The following is a 23302-nucleotide window of genomic DNA, read 5'->3' on the forward strand; positions in this document are numbered from 1 at the left end:
CTGAAGAAATCCTTGGAAGATGATTAGCTGCAATTTAGGACAACCAGGTCAAGGTTCAACCTAGATGCATCCACATATATTTATTTATTTGTCTACACATTTAAGTTTAAACGAAAACTCAGGGAGGGGGTGGTGCTTTTTATCCCCTACAGAAAACCAAACACACAGGTAAGTGGAGCCAGTGAGCTTTGTTATGTCATGTTGCTTTAAAGCAGTGGATCTCAGCCTGAGGATTGGGACCCCTTTGGGGGTCGAACGACCCTTTCACAGGGGTCGTGGCAGGACAAGCAGCTTGGCTGGGGGGGGGGGGCGCCATCCACACAACAGCCTTGCGGGGTAGATCGGGATAGAGTGTTCGTCTGTCTGGAGCAGTGGAAAAGAGCACGGTGGGACAAGAGGCAGAACTGAACTGAGAAACCCTGGGGAAAAAAACAATTTATACACAATCATGAACAATGGATCTTCACACCATTGGTCAGCTTCAGTTTAATTTCTGTGAAAGAACCCTTGCATAATTTTATGGTTGGGGGGCACCACAACGGCCCATTATGCACGGCCGCCGAAACGGCGATTTCGGGTCACATGGAAAACGCGGAGGGGGAAGACGCGACGCATACCGGTTATACACGGGGTGGGGCGCGACGGCGGCAAAACCCAGAGTAACCGATTATGCACGCGCCGATCCGGGCGCCACTTCTGGTTGCGCCCCGCTCACCCGGAAGCTGCGCTTTCTTCCGCGTTTCACTGACGCGGCTTTTTCGGCGGCATGCACCGAAGCTGCAGCCGGTTGCAGCCGGCTCCGTGCGTTATCCGTGATTTTAGTCGCCGCCATTCCACCCCGAATGTGCGCTAAAACCCCCGTGCATAATGGGTCAACATGAGGAACTGTATTAAAAGGTTGTGGCATTAGGAAGGTTGAGAACGACTGCTTTAAAGACTTTGACATAGCCTGGCTACAATAGCAGGACATGATTACAAGAAAAGTGATAGAGGTATTAGAGAACAGCATCATAATGCAAGGAGGGGAAGGATTTAGCTATCGTTAGCCAAATGGGCTGTTTTCTTGAGCAAACTGTGTTGCATCATTGGTTTCTCTCCATTTGGTCTGAATATCCTGAGAACAAGTATTGTATTTTATTTGTTTCTTTGTTTTACATTTATATACCACCCTCCCTTTTTAGCTGCCTTTCTTCCTTACGGTGCTCAAGGCGGCTTACAACAGAGATAAAAACACACGGAAAACTGAAAATTAAAATCACAACTCAGGGACAATAGCAAACTTAACCAAATGGTAAAGGTTAAAAAGATGCATTAAAAAGACCCGCCTCTCAAAGAAAAAAACAGAATAGACACACGGGAAGCAGCACACACAAATAAGAAAGCACAAGTTGTTTCCTTATGCAGCGCCTACTTTAATGCTTGAGTGTTAGGCTTGGAATCAAGAAGTTTCCTACGTTTCTTTCCCTTCCAGGACTGATAGTAACTGTGGGTGGGTGATAAGGAAAGTGGCGTGGAGTGAAAGGGTAAAACCACCCACCCGACTTCTCTAGATTAGAGCTCCACATGGCTGTTATTTCCATCAAACAATACTGGGAAACCCAGCATGGTCTTTCAATCGTCTCTAATGTGAATGAAATGTGTCAAAGGTATCACTTCTTATGATCCAACACCAAAGTTCTGACTTTGCTAGTATACTGATTCTCTGGCCGACAGGAACAGGAAATGAATACGCCATTCAAGAGCCACCTCCCTCTAAAATTTAAAAATCATAAAATAAAGCTACATAGATTTACCCAGAAAATGGTCCTATCCCTGTCAAATAAGCAGCCAAGAAAAAATCCATTATTAATTTGAACATATTTTTGTTATGGAAGAAAACAAATGATTATAACAAGTTTAAATGATTTAAGCTTTGATGCAGAATGCTGTAAATAGCTGGCGTTTATTTATGTCGTTAAACTTTTATTTTATTACTGGCACTTCATCGACAGCTGTTGTCTCTTAGAATTGATTTTAGTGTGAATTTCTTCTATCACTGAGTTATTTTGTACATGTCTTTGGAAGGTTTAAGACCTTAACAATAAAATTGGAATGGAATGGAATTATTACAAAGACCTCTGAATTTAAAATGGAAGTGAATATTTTAGGGAAATATGCCACTTTAATGCAGGGATTCCCAACTTGGGGGTCCAGGGGGGCTCGGAAGCAGGTCTGCAGAAACTCTGTGTCATGGTATGGGGGAGTCCAAGGTGTCTTTTCAGCTCCTATACGTCCTTCTGGCCTACATGAGGCAGAGCCACCATAGTAGTAGTAAAGGCAGTGGGAGGAAGTAAAAGGTGGCCTAAAGGTGCAGGTAGTGATGTCACTGCTGAGGGTGTGGCGGGGGCATGGCCAGCTGACATCACTTCCGGGTCTCCTCAAAGTCCGAAAAATCATTTCAGGGGTCCTCTGCAGTCAGAAGTTTGAAAAATGCTGCTCTAATGGGATCACTGAAGAATATTAATAGTCATTTGGCTAGATTTACTCTTTCCTGTTTAAAGCTTTGTATTTGTTGCAAGTGCATTTCATGAGCTAGATATTTTGCTCGCATTCTATGACTGTCGCTTAGACCTAAAGTAATAAATGGCATGATTTGCTCATGGTCAAATTGTGCAAGCACTCTTATACTGCTACCTGTGATACCAGCAGCTTCAACACACACAGTTGACAATTTTTACCCAAATTGTGGAAAGTGTCCAGACTATAGCATTTTACAGATCCCCCTGATGGAGCTTATGCAAAATGTGAAGGGCGTCTTTGAGCAAATTAAAATTTCTTCTTCCACAACACCAACTCTGTTGCTTGCTGAAGTTTTCATGGTTAGAAAGTTATAGTTGCTATGAGAAATGTTACAATAATTGTTGCTTTCAGTTATGGAACCCAGTATTATTGTTGATGATGTTATGAATTGCATTGTATTATCCCTGCGTTTTGTGTAAACCACCCTGAGCCTCATGGGAGGGTGGTATAGAAAGAGGGAGGGAGGGAGGGGAGGGAGGAAGGAAGACAGACACAGTGTCCATAGTGGAAGGAAGGAAGGAAGGAAGGAAGGAAGGAAGGAAGGAAGGAAGGAAGGAAGGAAGGAAGGAAGGAAGGAAGGAAGGAAGGAAGGAAGGAAGGAAGGAAGGAAGGAAGGAAGGAAGGAAGGAAGGAAGGAAGGAAGGAAGGAAGCTGCATTCTCCATTGAACTAGCATGATGTCAAGAAACCTTGCACTCAGAGGTCTGCTGCAGGAGGGAGGAATGAGCAAAAATTCCCCCCCGTTGTCAGCAGAAATGTCTGAGAGGCTCTAAACCTTTAAAATGAATATTTCCACAAACCCATTGCACATGCCGGGATTCCCTTCTTCCCACTCCCAAGATTAGCGAAAGAAAATATGATTACCTTGCTGCAGTGTTTTGAGATTGAACACAGACTGCTACTAGACATATTATCCTTGTCAGGCATCCCTACAAGGAAATGTGGAATGTATCAGAATAAGACTGCTTGAGGATAAAATTTGCTTTCAAAGATGATTCATTCATAGAAGTCATATCAGAGATAGGCCTACATAAGGAGCCTGGCTATTCAAAAAAGAACTTTCTAGATTCCCCCCCCCCAAAAAAAGGATCTTTTCACCTTTGTTTTAACTTCGGTGGCTGGAGCAGTGGCGGAAGCAGCGTGCGCGCATGCTCACGGGTGGCATGCGTGTGCATGTGCACAATGATCGAGATGGCATGGAGGCAGCCATTGCCATGGCTCTGCCACCTCTGCTCACCTCTGCCAGCCACTGTCCTCTGCCTCCGCCCACCGCTACCACCCGCCTCTACCTGCCGCCGCCATGGTGGGTAACCTGGCAACCCCGGGGAAGGGGCAAGGCGACCCCAAATGGGGTCCCAACCCCAAGCTTGAGAACCACTATTCTAGGGGATCCTAGCCATAGACTTTCAAAACTTAATTATACTTACTGTCATTGTTGGAGCCAGTTTCCATAACACCATACGGAGGAGCCAGAAGTCCTGACATATATTGACGATATTTCTGGGGGGGGAAAGAAAAGAATAGATGTCACTTTGATTGAAGCTACTGAAGTTTAAAAATAACCCTCTGGCGCCTTATACAATGTCACAGCGCACGCTACTATTTTTGCAGAAGTTCGTTCCTGTCTCTCTGCTCTCAAAAACAACCACTTCATGACTTCTTCACATGTACTTCTGTTTTGCTAATCACAGTCCATCTATGTTTACCCCATGTGAACAATGGGCTGGATCGTATCAATTCTGTCTTAGTAAACAGGATCCTTTGTGACTATCCCAGTAAGCCTTCCTTCAAGACTCTCCTCCCATGAAAAATGACATTTTCTGATGAAAAAGCTTCCTCTGATAGTCTCTTTGTTGAAGGAGGATTCAGGTGAGTAGCCATGTTGGTCTGAAGTAGGAGAACAAAGTCTGTGTCCAGGGGTAACTTTAAGATCCAAAAAGTTGTATTCACAACACAAACCTTTGTGTGTAAGCATACTTCTTCAGATACAGTGAAGCACAATTTCCTCGGCTTTACATGTAGGAAATGGGGGGAGGAATTTAAGTTGCCAAGAAGGGCCGGTTAGAGTAAAGATGCATAAATGACTGCAATTATAGCTGAGATTGGATGGATTAAGGCAGCGGACAAGATCTGTGAATAGTAATTAATTAGCACACTTGTGGCGCAGAGTGGTAAGGCAGCAGACATGCAGTCTGAAAGCTCTGCCCATGAGGCTGGGAGTTCAATCCCAGCAGCCGGCTCAAGGTTGACTCAGCCTTCCATCTTTCCAAGGTTGGTAAAATGAGTACTCAGCTTGCTGTGGGGTAAACGGTAATGACTGGGGAAGGCACTGGCAAACCACCCCGTATTGAGTCTGCCATGAAAACGCTAGAGGGCGTCACCCCTAGGGTCAGACATGACTCGGTGCTTGCACAGGGGATACCTTTACCTTTTTTACAAGAGTTAACAAACAGATGTGAGAAGGAACTTTGAGTAGAGTGGTTTTGGAGGTGCCACTGGACACAAACTTAGTTCTCACATATGTTTGTTAACTTTTGTATATATGTAATTATTCATTGATTGATTTGATTTATATACTGCCCTATCCAGGAGGCTGATTGAAGGCGGTGTACAACACAAAAGTTTCATAAAAAGGTACGCCAATCCCAATTATAATCGCCCAGGCTCTTATGCATCTTGACTCTAACCAGACCTTCCTGCACACTAACCCTCCCTTCTACGTGTAATAGTCAAGGAAATTCTGTTTCACTGTATCTGAAGAAGTGTGCTTGCACACAAAAGCTTATATCTTGAATAAAACTTGTTGGTCTTCAAGGTGCCCTTGGACTCAAACGTTGTTTTGTTGAAGGAACTCTTTCTCTGTTGGAGGAGGGAATCTTAAAATCCAATTAAATGGAGTCCTGTTCCTCCTGTTCAGAAATGCAAGTGTCTATGTGCCAAAGCATGAGGGCAATTAAAAAGTCCCAAATAATTAACTATTAAAAAAACAAATATATATTTTAAAAGATATTTAAAAAAAAAACGTACTCCAGGCTTATATTATGCATACAGGTTCCTAACTTTAAGAGCAGGAAGAATAAATTTAATGACGGACAGTGTAACTGCCTTATCGCTACCAGCCAAGAGAAATAAAATGTAAAAAAATCACTGGCAGTCTTCAAGCAAAGGTTGGATGCACACTTTTCTTGGATGCTTTAGGATGCTTAGGGCTGATCCTGCGTTGAGCAGGGGGTTGGACTAGATGGCCTGTATGGCCCATTCCAACTCTTTGATTCTATGATATGAACAGACAGGAAACTTGGGAACAAGGGTACTTGGGAACTATAAAGCAAGCCTGTTGAGTGGAATATAAACCACAGCTAAAGAAAAATGAATTAGTGGTTCAGTGTCTGCTTTTCTGCATGAGGAGGATCTCTGGGCTGGAGGGACTAACGTAATGGCCCACTGTTTCTACCCAAGGAAGTGCATTTACCCATGTTAAAATGAAAAGCTGATGATATATGGAGGTTGTGAGGAATATTGTTGCCCGGTGGGAAATAAAGGGGTTGGAAAGCCCCGATACAGTGCAGAACAAAGTCTTTCAGCATCCTGGTGAGTTTTATCCTGATGATTCCTTAAAAATTCAAAAGTTTTCTATCTAACACTATCCAGAGAAGAGAATGGTAAAGCCACTCCAGTGCTGGAAAGGAACCGTAGGACTCAATGCGATGTCGGCACTCAAGTGGAAGAGGGGAGGGAGTTAAAGTATATATAGGTACAACACTTGCAAAACATTTGCTTGGAAATAAATCGAAAACAAATATTATTTTTTGCAGAGAGGTGAAAGCCATTCGATCTTGTTCCGGTAACAACACATTGGTTTTCTGTCTTGTTCCATGTTACTGGATAGTTACTGGATAGGACACATTATCTCAGTTCAGGGACGAGATTTTTATTTTAGCGAAAGGTATAGACAGATCTTTGCCACAGCTCAATTACTAACGGTAGATAATGACGCAGGGTTTGTGGAAGAACTTCTCTGAACCTCTGTATTGACGCGATGTACAGTAAATCGCTGTAATTGTAAATGGCACCATCTCCTTGATACGGCACACCGGTGCGTGCTTGTGCAGTGCAGAAACAATCAATAGATCCTTCAGCTTATGTAACCTTCCATCTAGTATTTCAGTCGTATCCCAGCCATCCGGGAAAGAACAAATGCAATGAAACAAAGGCAACGTCCTTCTAATTTCATCGAAAATTATATAAATCTGCTAAGGTGCTGATAAATCACATTATGCTTGTTGTCACATTAATGAACGTACAAATTTACCTTGTTTCACTTGAATAGGTTTTGAACAAAACAGAATAAAAGAGAACACAGCTAAACAGAGCTCAGAACTTCGGTAGTTTTCTGGCTAGTTTTTCAGGCATATTCCAGTCGTTACAAAATATCCCCCAAACTAGCTGATGATTTCAACTATGTAAGCATAATAGTTTAACTCAGTGGTTCTCAACCGGGGGTCGAACAACCCTTTCACAGGGGTTGCGGCAGGGCAAGCAGCTTGGCGGGGGGGGGGCATCCACACAACAGCCTTGCAGGTTAGATCGAGATAGAGCGTTTGTCTGTCTGGAGCAGCGGAAAAGAGCGAGATCGGCATGGTGGGACAAGAGGCAGAACTGAACTGAGAAACCCCGGAAAAAAACCAATTTATATGCCAGTGGTCAGTTTTGGTTTAATTTCTGCGAAAGAACAGTTGCATAATGTTGTGGTTGGGGGTCACCACAACATGAGGAACTGTATTAAAGGGTCGCGGCGTTAGGAAGGTTGAGAACCACTGGTTTAACTGTAAAACCTCACTCACAATGAAGCCGGAAAGGGGAAAAAATATTGTTTCCTGAATTCACAACAGGAGATATTCATGTAAGCTACGATCCAGACACAGAAAAATATCCCTCGATATCTCTCCTTACTGCCATTCACACTAGTTGCTACATCTAGCTGCCAAGCTCCACCCTGACCCGGACAGCACAGGTTAGCCAGATCTCATCAGATCTCATCAGCTAAGTAGAATCAACCCTGGTCAGTACTTGGTTGTGAGACCACTGAGGAAATCGAGAATAGTTATTTTTATTTTATTAATTGTACAATACAAATAAAATAGATAAAACCACACAATTCCCGCTTACGGTCCCACAGGGTCTTGATTTCATCAGGCAGGGTGTTCTATCACTTAGGTTTGCCTTGCCATGAGCAGAAACGCTGCGGAGCAGAAAACTGACCTTAGACTTCTAAAAAATGCCATTTCTGTCTTCCGTTCCATGACCACCACAGTCATGAGCATCTCATTTTTCCCAGGGCAAGGATTTCTGCTGTTTTCCTCTGAAAGCATTCAAGAGCAGCAGAGAAGGTACCAATGAAAGAATGAATTCTGCTGTGACCTGTAATGGTAAGTAGGCCACACAGTTGATAAGACCGGATCTTGGGAAGCCATAGATTACAAACTACATTTACTATTTATAAAAAAAATTATCTCATGCTTTCCCTTGTCGCCAGATTACAACTTACAATTGAAAATGAAAACAGTAAAGCTTCAGGTAACCTCCATTTCCTCAAAATGTCTACAGTTCATACTCGGTTAAAAGTCCTGGCAAATAAATGGCCTTGCAGCGAGTCCTGAATATTTGTAGAGTCCTGAATATTTCTCACGGAACCCATTTCACAAAGTGAAAGCGACAATAGAGAAAGCACAGGCTCAGGTTGGTGCCAGGGTGTGATGTAGCAGTTAGTGTTAGATTAGGATCAGTGAGTCTCAGGTTTGAATCCCAACTCTGCCACAGAAGCTGGCTGGGTGACCTTAAGCCAAGTCACATTCTCTCAGCCTAAGATGGAGAAGAAGAAAATGCTGTAAACCACTTGGGATTCCCCCTTGGGGGGAAAAGGTAAAGGTAAAGGTATCCCCTGTGCAAGCACCGAGTCATGTCTGACCCTTGGGGTGACGCCCTCTAGCGTTTTCATGGCAGACTCAATACGGGGTGGTTTGCCAGTGCCTTCCCCAGTCATTACCGTTTACCCCCCAGCAAGCTGGGTACTCATTTTACTGACCTTGGAAGGATGGAAGGCTGAGTCAACTGCTGGGATTGAACTCCCAGCCTCATGGGCAGAGCTTCTTCAGACTGCATGTCGCTGCCTTACCACCCTGCGCCACAAGAGGCTCTTGGGGAAAAGGTGGGGCATAAATGTACTAAGTAAATAATAAATGTCAAGTGGGTCACCTCCAGGAGGACAGGGGACCAGCCAATAGGTGACAGCTTGAGGATCACAATTAAGAAGAAGAGTTGGTTCTTATATGCTGTTTTTCTCTGCCCAAAGGCGTCTCAAAGTGGCTTACATTCGCTTTCCCTTTTCTCTCCCCACAACAGACACCCTGTGAGGGAGGTGGGGCTGAGAGAGTCCTGATATTACTGCTCAATCAGAACAGCTTTATCAGTGCTGTGGCAAGCCCAAGGTCACCCAGCTGGATGCATGTGGAGGAGGAGCGGAAAATCAAACCCGGCTCACCAGATTAGATGTCCGCACTCCTATCCACTATGCCAAACTGGATAACTATAAAGTGGATATTTTCTTTGCAACTTGCTTTGCTGAACTGAGTTCATTCCCGTATTCCATTGCTGTCTTTGACAGCCTTTCTTAACTTCTTTACCAATGAGAAACTCCTGAAACATTCTCTAGCCTTTGAAAAAACCCAGAATTGATGTAATCATGCAGAACATGGTTGTCAAGCATATAACCACCTGGGGCCCCTCCCCCTTCCCACCCCCTCCAGGTCATCATTGGCCATTATGGGAGTGGTCGGTAGTGTGACATGACCATACACTGTCTTATCACCAGATAAACACTTAACATATTTTTAAATATATAAAAAAGAATTAACTCCCACCCATTCAGGAAACCCAAGGTTGTCAAGAAACCCCAGGGTTTCATAAGACCCCTGATTGAGAAAGCCTGCTCTATGATCACGATGGAATTTTTTTTAAGCCCCGATTTCTCATTAATGTTCCTGACATGACTTACAAATGAAATTCCATTTTTAAAAAATCAAGAAACATACGAGAAAGTCCATCAAACAAGAAGTTTAAAAGCGCAGGTTCGAGTTAGAGCTGAAGAGAATCCCCTGGCCCCGCAAACCTTCCGCCAACTCAGCAGAGGGTAAGTTGAGAAAACAAAAACTGTTCCTACTCTGCCATGGAAGTTGACCATATGACCTTGGGCCAATCCTTCTCCCTCACTCTAACCTACCTCACAAGGCTGTTGTAAGGGCCCTCACTGGGGAGAAGAGAGGGATACAAGTATCTAAATAAATAAGAGCAGGTTGGGGAATCCAGAAATCCTCTGCCAAATAAAATAAACTATTTCATAACCTCAATGCTTCATATTCTTTCTCTGAACTGTGGCAAACGGGGTAATTTATGAGAGCTTTTATTTAACCATTCTTTAGTGCTTTTTATTCAAGCATTAAGAAGCCAAAGTTCTTGCAGCTGTTTGTAAATTAAATAACTTTACTTGGTGTTTAATTCTTATTTCTTTGAGGAATCCTAAATGACCACTAAGAGGTCTAAAGGCATTCCATGATGCATTCCTAAACAGAGCTCAATGTACTAGAAGGATATAATCCTGTTTAGGATTGTACAGCTGACCCCTTACATCTAAATTTCCTGTCCCAACCAATTTTAACCTATAAATGGTTCCACTTTATCTGCAACAAACCAACCCTCTTTGTTCCACCTCTTCAATAATTACTTAAAGTATTCTGAAAAGCTGTTTTAACTTGTAGGGAAGTCTTCTACAAATGTCAAGTAACATGTCAAACACGTTTTATAACTATTCTCCATTAAATTACCGTTAGGAGAAATCCTCAGTCCTTCTTCCCACATATACTTCCAAATAGGTAACTCAGATCTTTATCCCACGAGTTGCAATTTTATACTTGGCAGAATGCAAGCTAATCATGAGTTGATAAAGTTTAGATGACTTCCCTTTGGTGACTTCCAAGAAAATGTGCTCAAATTCACTTTGTGACCCTTAAAACTGTTGATGGCTTTGAATCCTGCCTACTGCTCACATGACTATTGTTGGTCAGACCCAAATGTTAAGGTTTGCCTCAATAGTACATTTCACCATGATAAGATTCAAACCTCTTGATTTGACTCTCCAACAGAACTTACTGAGCTGCTAGGAAGGTGGAAATAACTTCTACAGGAAGTGCAAAAAATTATCTTCTTGTCACCAGGTATTTCCCCCCCAGCAAGGCTTGAACTCTTATCTGGGGGAAGGCTTTAACCATTCCCTCCCAGCTGAGCCATAAAACTGGCTGGTTGATCTTCCCAGAATGCCTGTGTTTCTTTCCCTTGTCTCCATGCCTTCTCCCACAAAAGGACTTTCGGGGGGGGGGGGAGAGCATATGTCATACTGTGCTCTTCAACCTTTCCAGAGCGAGGCCTTTCTTTTAGCGCCCCCTCCCCAAAAAAACAAGCATGGAATTCACTGAGCTGCCTACATTACAGTGACATGACACCAAGAGCCATAGGTATGACCTCAACTATGCTAAGGGCAGGACTATGGTCAACAGAGCTTGGGACAAGGAAACAGAAGCCAAGCTCAAGGAGGGGTCTTATAATATGGAACAAGCCAAAGATTAGAGGCCTGGAGGAATCTTCTCCATTGTTGAGCGACCTCTCCTCCCTCTCCCTTGTTCTTCTCACTATGAATGTTTATGTAAACCGCCCAGAGCCATAGGGAAGGGCGGTATAAAAATATAAATAAATAAATATGAAAGAGGCAGATCATGTGGCAATCAATCTGTATGCATGCACAATTTCCTTGCTCCAGACCCAACTGATAATAGCAGGTCTATGAAAATCACAACTCAACAGGCAGGACTCCATGGAACTGTATTAATTGTAGGAATTCTATGGGCTGCAGCATTATGCTCACTGTTGCATGACATTCCTTTCTGTTCTTCTATTTCTACTCCACAGCACACCAGCCAGGGATACCAGTGTAAAGTCTGACATATGTGAGGGCCATCTTTACAGAACTTACTCTCTCAACGAATCCAAATGAAGAGCAGCATAGCTGGACTTGGGCAGCAATAGTATGGGCCCTTCCCTAGGAATATACTCTACTGAACAGAGAATACACTGTAAACTGATTATCCACATGAATAATCTACACACCCTGTTTTATCATTATTTGTTTCATATTCAGGTATTTGTATGAATAACGGCTTCCACTGGGGGAAAGGGAGGAAGGGATGGCTGCCGGTCCTTATTTTCCAATGCACATTCACTCAAAATACCAAGCACTGCTAGAACATCATTTGGGGGCCCCCGAACAAGGACCCTCTTATCAACCCAGAGTGCTCTGCCCCTCCCAGCATATTCAAATTTAAAAAACCTTTAATGGCATATAAAAACATCGTCAAAACAGGGATAATTCATAATTGATAGCAATTACATAGTCTAAAATAAAATAAATAAGTGTTTAGGCAGGAAAACGTAGGTTCATGGATTAACTCCATTCAAGGACCCAAACGAGAGAGTAACCCTAGCAACTGTGCTAGGGCTGAGCTTTGCACACCAAAAGGCTGATACAGGAAGTGGCCAGTTGCATTCCAGAGACACAACATCCAGTGAGTGGTAGGAGCATCAATCTAACAGTGGTACAGGCTGCCTAAGGAGGTGGTGAGCTCCCCCTCACTGGCAGTCTTCAAGCAAAGGTTGGATACACACTTTTCTTGGATGCTTTAGGATGCTTAGGGCTGATCCTGCGTAGAGCAGGGGGTTGGACTAGATGGCCTGTGTGACCCCTTCCAACTCTATGATTTTAACAAGGCATTGATACAAACCAGAGCGCCATAAAACAGACTCCAATGCCAAGACATGCAACATGTCTAAGATGATGTTGACAGGGAGAAGGATGGGGGAATAAATGAAGTAAATAAATAAAACTTGTTCCCACAATGAAGCTGCATATCTGATTGCTTCTGGGGATAAGCCGTGTTCATACATAGCTCACCCTCATGTAATTTACAAGATGTATTCATTATGTTCTGTGTGGCTTGAGATGCTACTCCAAAATTCTATCGCGGCCTGCCTGAATTTCCTTCTTCAACTTAATGCAGTTTGGAAGAGACTCTTACATAACAGCTTTTCATAGGAGAGCAGTGTATTTTTAGTAACATCATAACATTCTTACAACCTCATCCAGCACGAGAGAAAGGATTGCACCTTGTAATATCCAGGGATGACAAAAGGTGACTGGAGGTGCCGTGGAAAAAGAGCACAAACTCCACAAATAAGTTCAAAATGCTATTTTGTACTGTCTCATTTAGAATATGGTGTACAGTTCAAGTTGCCTTATCTCATTTAGGCAGATTGTGAGTGGGTGGGCGGAAGGGACTGTCAGTGCTTGGCTCTTGTGGCCCCTTCATGCATGCCCAGGGAAATTCCAATCGCCACTTTGGGATCAAGAAGTTAATTTCTTCCAGGACAAACTAGGCAAGGATTCTGGGTTGGGGGAAAGCGTCATCTGGGCATGGAATTGGCGTCACTGTAGGTGGACAGGTAGTTGTGAATAGATGACCCTGGAGGTCCCTTCCAACTCTATGATTCTATGAAGGATGTAGAGTTTGAAAAAGTGCAGAAGAAGACAACTGAGTTGATCAAGGGGGTAGATAAGTGGTTCGCCACCTTCCTAATGCCACGACCCTTTAATACAGTTCCTCATGTTGTGGTGACCCCCAACCATAACATTATGCAAGTGTTTTTTGACAGAAATTAAACCAAAACTGACCCATGGCGTGAAGATCCATTGTTCATGATTGTATATAAATTGGGTTTTCTCCAGGGTTTCTCAGTTCAGTTCTGCCTGTTGTCCCACCATGCTGATCTCGCCCTTTTCCACTGCTCCAGACAAACACTCTATCTTGATCTACCCCACAAGGCTGTTGTGTGGATGGCACCCCTCCCCTCCGTCAAGCTGCTTGCCTTGCCGCGACCCCGTGAAAGGGTCATTGGACCCCCAAAGGGGTCCTGACCCCCAGGTTGAGAACCACTGGGGTAGAGTATCTTATCTAGAAGGAAAGGCTAAAGAGTCAGAGGCTTTTCACTTGAGAAAAAAAGACTGCCAAGGCCCTGTAGAGATTATAAAACTATGGATGGGATGGAGTTAGTGGACAAAGAGAACATTTTCTTCCACTCTCGTAATACTCAGGGGAGCCCAATGAAGTTGATGGGCAATAGATTCAGGATGGAAAACAGGACAAACATGCCCAGAGATCTCCACCCAAACTCTGCGGATTTCTCTTTCCTAATGCAAGCTTCAGAAGGGGAAAAAACCAGAGTGTATTTTCATTAATAAAATATTATCTTTCGAGATTTACCGAAGACTCACTGGCATAATTCTAAATTAAGACACTGCCTATTCAGTCCATGAGAGTAATTAGTAAGTATTCCTCCAAGGCAGGTTTGAAGAGAGGGAAAATGCATCGCATTGCAGATCAATCCCATTTAACTGAATGTCATAAAATGGACCTGCCTTGTGGCAATTTTTCACTGGCCACTAAATCTCAGGCTAGGTTTTGCAGGAACAGCACTGCAGTGACTGTAGCCATTATTGAATCGCATCTAATGAGAACAAAATTGAAATATCAAAGAATACACACATTAAAGGGAGCCAAATTCAGGTCCAGTAGCACTTTAGAGGCCAACAAGATGTTGGGAATGTGAGCTTCCAGATACATCAAACAAAGGGAGCTTTGCCTCTCAAAAATTCATATTCTGAATCTCTTGGTCTCTAAAATGCTACTGGATGTGAATCTAGAACAAGGTTTCTTGATTATCCTGGAAGGGTTTCCCGCATAGGTGGGAGTTAATTAATGTTTATATACATTTTCTAATTTGTTGAATGGTAGAGGACAGGAAGGCCTGGAGGATCATTGGGCATGGGGTCACGATGGCTCAGACACGACTTCGCACCTAGCAACAACAACAACATTATCATATACGATAATTTCAACTCCTCCCCCTCAAAATGGCCAATGATGTGCCTGGAGGGGGTGGGAAGGGGAGGGGCCTGGGTGGGCATGTACACAGCTATGCTTCCCAACCATAGTCTGCATGAATGCGCCATTTCTGGGGTTTCCCAGAGCCTGAAGGATGTTTCCAGGGTTTCTCAACAGTTAAAAAAATTGAGAAAGATTGATCTCAAATGTTCTTCTGCAGACCAATACGGCTACCCTCTGAAACATTAAAGACAAGCTTGCTGGAACAGCAGCAGATCTAGTTTTCCAACACTCCATAAGAGAATCTCAACAATAAGCAGAGAGGAGACGTCAGTGGCATCTTGGAATAAAATTATTTAAGTAACCTAATTCAGAACCTTTATTATGGTAATATATATGTGTGCAGGGTAGCCTTCATAAGGTTACTTGGATAAACCATTGGAGGCTGTGATCTGTATTACTGTCATCCCCCCGTCCACGGAGACTGCATCTGCACCTGCACCAGAAGCTCTGCTGCCACTCCTCTTGGAGCATGAGGATGAGGAGGAGCTGGGGCAAAGTGGTGAGATGCTGCTAGACGAGCAAAGCTTTGAGAGGGACACACAGCCAGGTCCCAGACAGGTCGACACCATGCCCTCTGCACCAATATCACCTCAGCCAGAGTCAACATCCCTCCCCAGCCCCAACACAGAAGGGGTGACTTGACAGCTTGCCACTGGAGCACCCGGCTCAGAGCACACTGTCAAACCGGATGGGGCCCAGCTGGAACTGCCTCAATGGAGGATGACTGAGCTCCCAGTTGCAGCCACTTAACTCCTTAGCCCATTCTGCACTTAAGCAAGGCAGAGATGGCTCTCAGTGCGGGTGCAACCTATGCACAAGCCCACCTGTCTCCTTGATGTCAGTTCCTGACCTGCCTTTGCTTCAGGGAAGCTCTGCCCAACTGCTTTCTGGCCTCTGCTATGACTGCTTGAATTACGACCTAGGTATTTGGACATTGTTTGGCTTCAGACTCAGCTCTCCTGTTCCTGACCTCGGCTTGCTTTGTGACTTCCCTTTTGGCTCTCCCTCAGACTTTATCTGCCACAACTAGTGCTAAGACCCGGACTGGGCACTGACTCTGCTACTTGGTATGCGATTTGGACTTGGCTTACCGGCCAAGAGTGTAGTTATCTGGACTGTCCCTGTGTATGCCCGGCTAGGGCAGCACAATTACTGTGTATAATTTTGCATCACTCGATATGGCATGTCAACACTTTGCTTTAGTTCTGGGTTTTTAAGACTTCTGGATGGTTTTAGCTCAACACTTGGCCTGGCCTGTCTATTTATTTGGAGGGGTTATATACTATCCCCCTCAGAATACCATCTCGAGGTGGTTTACACGATTAAAACACAGTAAAACTGATAAATTAATCACAATACAAGCTAAAATTATAAAATTTACAAAGGGCAGTTAGTCACTATTGCACCAGCCTTTACCACACTGGCCCACAGGATGTTGAACTAAGGAGGAACCAAGGGAGGAACCAAGGGCAGTGTGGGTGGGAGGGAGGCTTGCCATTTTGTTGGAATTGGTTGTTAATCAGCTGGCCTCAACCATAGACCTGACATAACAGCTCCGTCTTGCAGGCCCTACAGACCTCAGAGAGCTTCGACAGGGCCTTGAGCTCTCCTGGAAGCTTGTTCCATTTCATTGTTCACTGATGATCCCATCTTGTTGGCTGTATCATCACTCTAATCCGCCTTGGGTCCAAGTAAGAAAGACAGTCATAAACAAAAACAGTATAATTAAATCAGCAGTTTGTTTCTTCTGTAGTACAGCAACAATTAATTATTTTTTTAAATGCACTATAGTCAGGAGATTGCAAACTTAAATGGACTCCGGGGAATGGTAGAGGACAGGAAGGCCTGGAGGATCATTGTCCATGGGGTCGCGATGGGTCGGACACGACAACAACAAGTCAGGAGATACTGGGCAGCCAGCCACAGCAGCTTACAAGTGCAGATCAGTTATTATTTGTTCTGTGAAATGTGGGTTTTAGCTGGTTTTAATAATGGAAACTGTTTTGTGTACTATTGACTGCGAGGGAAAGCTGGTTATAAATAAATGTTCCTGTATTATGTGCCGTCAAGTCATTTCCAATGTATAGTGACCATATGAATTAATAACCTCCAAATGTCCTATGATTAACAGCTTTGCTTAGGTTACGTAGACTGAAGGCCATGGCTTCCACAACTGAGTCAATCCCTCTCATGTTGGATCTTCTTCTTTTCCATCTATCTTCAGTTTTTCTTTTAGGTTTATTGCCTTTTATGTGATCAAAGTACAATTTTTGTCCCCTATTCCTTCTGCTGCTGAATGATTAATAGGCAATGAAGGTAGAACTGTTCTAGCTGTTTAAGATTTTAATTGTTTATTTATTACAGATTATATACGGCCTTTATCTTGTTATCTGTTATTTGATGTACTCCGCCTTGGGAGGGAAGGAAGGAAGGAAGGAAGGAAGGAAGGAAGGAAGGAAGGAAGGAAGGAAGGAAGGAAGGAAGGAAGGAAGGAAGGAAGGAAAAGACAGACAGAAAATAACCTAGAACCAACTGATTCGTCTTTTTTGCAGTCCTCCATGGTATCCATATTTCAACATAAAACTGTCCTCCAAAACCATTTCAAACGAACCAATTTACTTCCATCCTGTTAGCTTTCTTCATTGTCCAACTTTCACATTCATACATAATAATGAGAATACCATAGTATTAATTCCCTTGATCTTGGTCACCAGTGATTCTTCCTTAAAGATTTTTTCTAGCTCTTTCATGGTTGCCCTTCCAAGTCTCAAACTCTTCAGGTTTCTTGGTAGCAATCTCCCTTAGTTGCAGTTTCCTTCTTGGTTGATTAAATAAAGTATCAGTATTCCTCTCCCATATCCTAAGGCTTGGATCTTCAACCTTGCTTCCAGCTGTGATCTCCTGTCCATGGTTCTAGGCTTTTTTCAATTCATTGAAAGTCAAAGACCATGCATTACAATAAGTGTCCAGAACAACACATTCTACACCCAAAGAATGCTGTGACATGGACTTGATTCATGATGGGAGACCCTTCAGGTAAGTGGGTCCCATGTTGTGAAGGGCTTTACACAATAGCATGGACAAAATAGCACAGATTTGGAAGAACTGCAAGATTCCTGCGATGCTTGCTTGCTGTTCATTTGGGGTAGCCTTAACAAAAGGGGTTTCACAGTTGGTCAACAGGCTAAGAAAATTTCTCTATAGACCATAGATTCAAAATTCTGTGAGATTATTAATTCTCACTATACCCAATGGATGTGACCAAACCCAAGGATGTGACCAGCCCTGGATCTGTGTGGTTTGTTCTGATTTTTTGTACAACTAATCAAATATTGCTGTGTACAGAGTGCACACCGGTTCCCTTGGTTTCAATCTAGAGGCAAAAAAGTGCCTGACTCACTGAAACCGTGCCAAATATCTGGCAGCTGGGCTAGCAGACACGTACGCCAAGAAAAGACAGCAGGGTTTAAAGAACACATCTCCAAGGAAACTAATGTATGAACAATGACCAAACAACAAATGGCTTAGTACTCTTCTGCTTCAGTTAATTTGAGGGCAAAAATTACATCATGTTATATTCCAGCCCAGAACTCAGAGAGATTCTAATACGGTCTCTTAGAGGAACCCACTAAGAACTGGGCAGAAAGCACACCCAGGGGAGGACAGGGGAAAAAAACACACATTCAGGGTGAGGGCCATTTGTACAATTCATTCATTTCCACTCTCAAGCTGAAAAGACAAAAATACAGCCCAAACAACGCTGTCCTAAGCAGCGTTACAGCTTTCTAAGCACATTGGCTTCCATTGTGCTACTCAGCCTAGGACGGTATCGGAAAGACATTTGTGAGATACTGGCATCCTTCGTGAGCCCCAGGACCTTGACATGCTGCTGAAGTCAGAAAAAAACGACTCCTCGCTAAATACATTCACTTTACAAATCAGATGATGAATTGTCTAAGTGCGTCTGCCGAAAACACAACTCTGCATCGGAGAAGTCACGCTGTGTCCTTTCGGCCTCCTCCATTATCTCTGTAGCAGCGGTTCTGCAATCAGGACGTAGCGGGAAGTTTAAGGGGGCGATGCGGGCAGCAGGAGAATCTTCCTCTTCAGGCTCTAACAATCGCAAGCACTTATTTGCCATGATGAAGGCAACAGATACGACTCGAAAACACGCAGAGAGCCGAGCCGCTGAATCAGGCAGCGTTCTGCTTTGCATGAGAATTTCTTTTCTGACAGCCATATTTTTAAGTTGTTTTGGCATCACTTTCACAGCAGAACATCCAGCATCTTAACAGGTTGATATTTTTCACAAGGGGAGCCATTTCTGGAACAATTTTTTTTTTAGCATAACCAATTGTACACATAAAGCGCCCTTGTACTGAGTCAGACTATGGGTCTATCATGGCTGGGACTGTCTACTAGGAATGGCAGTAGGGACTCTGCAGAAGTCTTTCGCATTGCCTACTGCTTAATGGAAAGTGGGACCTCCTATACACAAAATGGATGCTTTGTTGCTGAGCTCTCAACCCTTCCTAATTCTTCCAGTTGAAACAGAGACTGAAAACATGCTTTGTTCTTCCATGCTTTTGTAAAGAACTAGCAGCAAAGCCTGTTGTATAAAAATACAATGGACTCTAACCAGCAGCTCAGCTGAGGGTTCCCAAGCCACCGTGAGGCTGGTTGGGGCGGGCCAAGCTCCTCTGCCCAGGCAGCCCTGCTGAGGCCTCGCTAAGCCACTGCGAGGCTATTTGGGGCAGGGGTGAGCTCAGTTGGGTGCTTACTACCTCCCCTGCCACCTGCCCAGGCAGCCCCGCTGAGACGTCACCAGGCCACTGTGAGCCTATGTGGGGAGCGGGCAACCTCAGCTGGGCACTAGACTCTTCACCCGCCACCCACCAGGCAGCCCTGAGGCATTGCCAGGCCATTGCCAGGCTATTCGGGGTCAAGGCAAGCTCAGGCAGGTATTCCTTGCCACCCTCCTCACCTATCCACCCACTGACCCGGGCAGCCCCATCGAGGACTGGTGAGGCTGCAGCAGGGCTGCTCAGGCTGGGCCCACCTTACCTGACTGCTGCCTTTTCACACAGCTGGAAGGCGGAGGGGGAGGCAGTCAGGGACGGTGTATCCCCTGACTGGTCGTCTGGGGGGGTGAGTGCCCTACCTGAGGGCCAATCAGGGGTGTGGAGGTAGTTAGGGGCAGGCCATTCCCTCCCTTATTGGTGCTCCCAGGTGAATGATGCCCCAGGAATCCAATCAGGTTTGGGATGAGTCCCAACTCCTCCCAACATCTATGTCCGGCTTTATTTATGGTACAGGTATCAACATTTGTTACTTAGGTTTGGAAACTCTATACAACCTTGGTCCCCAGACATTGCTAGAAACAAGGGTCCAACTCTTCTCTCATCCAATCTCAGGAGCTAAGCTAGCTTAGCCCTGGTTAGTGCTTGGATGGGAGTCTGCCAAGGATGTCTAGATTTGGTATACAGAGACAGGCAATGGTAAACCACCTCTGGTTGCCTCTTACCTTGAAAATCCAGCCATAAATTAGCTGTAACTTGACTGCTCTTTCCATCAACAAGTCCATAAGCTTGCATCTTCTGTAAGCCTACAGCAGTGGTTCTTAACCTGGGCATTGAACGACCCTTTCACAGGGGTCACGGCAGGGCAAGCAGCTTGGCCGGGGGGGGGGGGGTCCTGCTATTGTTGCTGCTCCTCTTGAAGGCCAATTCATAACCAATTTATATACAGTCATGAACAATGGATCTTCACACCATGGGTCAGTTTTGGTTTAATTTCTGTGAAAAAACACTTGCATAATTTTATGGTTGGGGGTCCCCACAACATGAGGAACTGTGTTAAAGGGCTGTGGCATTAGGAAGGGTGAGAACCACTGGCCTACAGCCTGGACAGAAAAGCCAATCATTTAGTGGGCAAGGATAGTTCCTGTTTCTCCTTTCATATATTTTTTATTCCCATATTAAGTTGGCTGGGCTGGGCTGGGTCCTAATCTGCTCTTATTCCTATCATCCTGCAGACTAAGTTGAAATCCACAACCTATAAAATATTGCAAAGACAGACAATGTGGTGTAGAGCAGTGGTCCCCAACCAGTGGTCCAGGGACCAGGACCGAGACCGGTCTGTGGATCAGTTGGTACTGGGCTGCAGCTCCTCCTCGTCCTCCTCCCCGGCTGCTGCCTCGGGGGCTGCCCTGCTACTCTGCCGCCGGCTCACCTTTGGTGCTCTCCAGCAGCCGCCATAGCTGGGGCTCCCCCTTGGCGTGGTACTGCGCAGCTGCTGCTGGCAGCACCCCCCAACGGGCGGTGGGAAAATCAGGGGCGCCGGCAGGAAAGCAAGTGGAGCAGGGGCTCAGGTGGTGGCGGCGACATCCCTCGGCAAAAGACTACTCCCCCCACGGGCCTCAGTAAAATTGTCAAGTGTTGACCGGTCCCCGGTGATAAAAAGGTTGGGGACCACTGGTGTAGAGGTTAAAGAGTTGCAGACTCTCCAGCCAAGGCTTGCCAAGCTCCCCCCCCCTTTTATTCTTTGAACATCCTGGGCCTTTTGGCCAACTTTATGACCTTCCCTCCTCCACTGCGAGAACCCTGAGAACCTTCCCTTATCACCCTATTTGTTCTTGGTTTGTTTGGGAGATGCTGGAAATTTACTGCTGAGAACAACTGTCAGGGCAGACCAGATGCCTCCATGATGTCCGTGCCTTTTTAGATCAATAGTCTCTCCCTATGTGAACCCCTCTTCCCGCCTGAACTACCCTCCTATAAAACCCCTATGGGGGCAACCCATCCCTGTCTCAATGTTCCCTTGCACCTACTATGCTGTATCTTTGCATCATCTAATGGGATCTTTCAATAAAGCACCACATGTTTCCGTAGCAGTTTTGTTTGAGAGGGTCTCTCCTGATCGAGTGGGATCAGCCACGGTTCATTACAGTGTAATATGGAGAACCAGGTTTGATTCCCTACTCCTCCACATGCAGCCAGCTGAATGCCCCTGTGCTAGCTACAGTTTCCTTAGGGATATCTCAGCCTCACCTACCTCTCAAGGTGTCTATTGAGGGGGACAGGAAGGAAAAGGTATTTGTAAGAAACTTTGGGAATGCTCCTACTCTTACTACTCCTTCTCCTCCACATTCACCATTCTTCTAAAAGGGTGACAATTATGGGCTCTTTGACAGTGCGATGCTAGAGTTACACCCTGAGCAGGTACACTTGTAAAGCTTAAAGGGGTTGTAACTATGTTAGGGCTGTACTGTGACTCACTGAAATCCTCAGTGCAGTTTTGTTTATTGGATCTTAAATCTTTTTTTCATAAGAAATGCACAGATTACCTATTCTCTATACGTAATGGCTCATGATACAGAATTCTTGGAACAACAGTTCTAAATGGGGGGGGGGGGAATTCTCCCCTCTTAAATTCATCATTTTATTGTGCATGATGATAACATCTCATTCTCTTTGAAACAGATGACAAGTTCTGAATCTGGCAGGACAGGAATTGTCCTTACGCAGTACTTCTCACAACAAGCTTTGCCAAAGAACCCTGGATGCCTTTTTAATATTCAATCAGTCTTTTTGATTGCTAATCCCACAAAGAGAAGCCAGTTTCCGTTGTGATTAAATCCAAGGGAAAGCCTTTTCTTCGGTTAATTTCCAATCAAAGAAGGCCTTTAATCCTTGTATATTTAACTGAAACATTAATTTGAAGAGGTCACCAGCAACTCATCTAGTATCAGCAGGGAAGCTATCTAGACAAATCACAGTTTCTGAAACTGGTAAATATTTGGCCAGATGCTCAAAGGGTCTTTGAAGGGCTTGGGTAGAGGGAACCAATTACAGTTTTTCCTTCCATTATATTTTAAACAGACCAAAGAATACAGTTCTGTGGGTATCTTCTTTCTTTTGCAATGTTTTTGACAAGCAAGGAACCTTTCATGACGCTTATTGATGCCCTAGACTTGATGACATTAACTAAGTACGTCTCAAGAAGATTACCTGTGTGTTACAGCGTGGCAGCCAAATGGTGGCTCTCCAGAAGTCCATGAACTACAATTACCATGAGCCTCTGCCAACTGGCCAAGCTGGAAAAGGTTCATGGTAATTGTAGTCCACAGACATCTCAAGAGCCACTGTTTGGCCACCATTACCCCCATGACAAGGGCCAAGGGGATACGATCCTCCAGTCTCTCTTCCCTTTTTTAGGCTGGCCCTCTTTTTCTTCTCCTCCCCTTTTCTTCAATTTATTTTTCCTACTCAGACCACCTGCCTCCACCCTCCCAATGTCTTCATGTTCTCTACTGGCATGGTTCTGGCTTCTGCTGCTTCTCCCGGCTACTCAGCTGGAAGCATGGATGTCACCTAATTATGACAACATTCAGTCATGCTATCAGCCCTCGTCAAGCCCCTACCTATGGGCTTCCTTTTGGGCTTGGCCATTTTTCTAGGTTCCAACAGGTGCACCAAAGTATTTAAGATAGACATCTCCCTTCCCCCCACCTTAACTCATTGCTACCAGGCTCTCAGAAACCTGCAGCAGCTTCTAATTTGGTGAGCTAGGTTTGATTCCCCACTCCCCACATGCAGCCAGCTGGGTGACCTTGAGATCATCACAGCCCTGATAGTG

The 23302-nt window shown here is 44.6% G+C and overlaps 1 protein-coding gene across 6 annotated transcripts in view; it reads right to left on the bottom strand.

The window, feature by feature from the left end:
* Window positions 1-23302, bottom strand: part of RAPGEF4 (Rap guanine nucleotide exchange factor 4) — a 220775-nt gene that overhangs the window by 78622 nt on the left and 118851 nt on the right. For all 6 annotated transcript variants that reach the window (XM_077319703.1, XM_077319701.1, XM_077319700.1 and 3 more), the window contains 2 exons: window positions 3986-4058; window positions 3423-3487 (listed from right to left, as the gene is read on the bottom strand). In XM_077319703.1, coding sequence (XP_077175818.1) covers window positions 3423-3487; window positions 3986-4043 — 123 coding nt within the window. In that variant the 5' untranslated portion in view covers window positions 4044-4058. The remainder of the gene's footprint in view (window positions 1-3422; window positions 3488-3985; window positions 4059-23302) is intronic.

This window comes from Paroedura picta, chromosome 2, assembly GCF_049243985.1.
Source record: "Paroedura picta isolate Pp20150507F chromosome 2, Ppicta_v3.0, whole genome shotgun sequence".
Lineage (NCBI taxonomy): Eukaryota > Metazoa > Chordata > Lepidosauria > Squamata > Gekkonidae > Paroedura > Paroedura picta.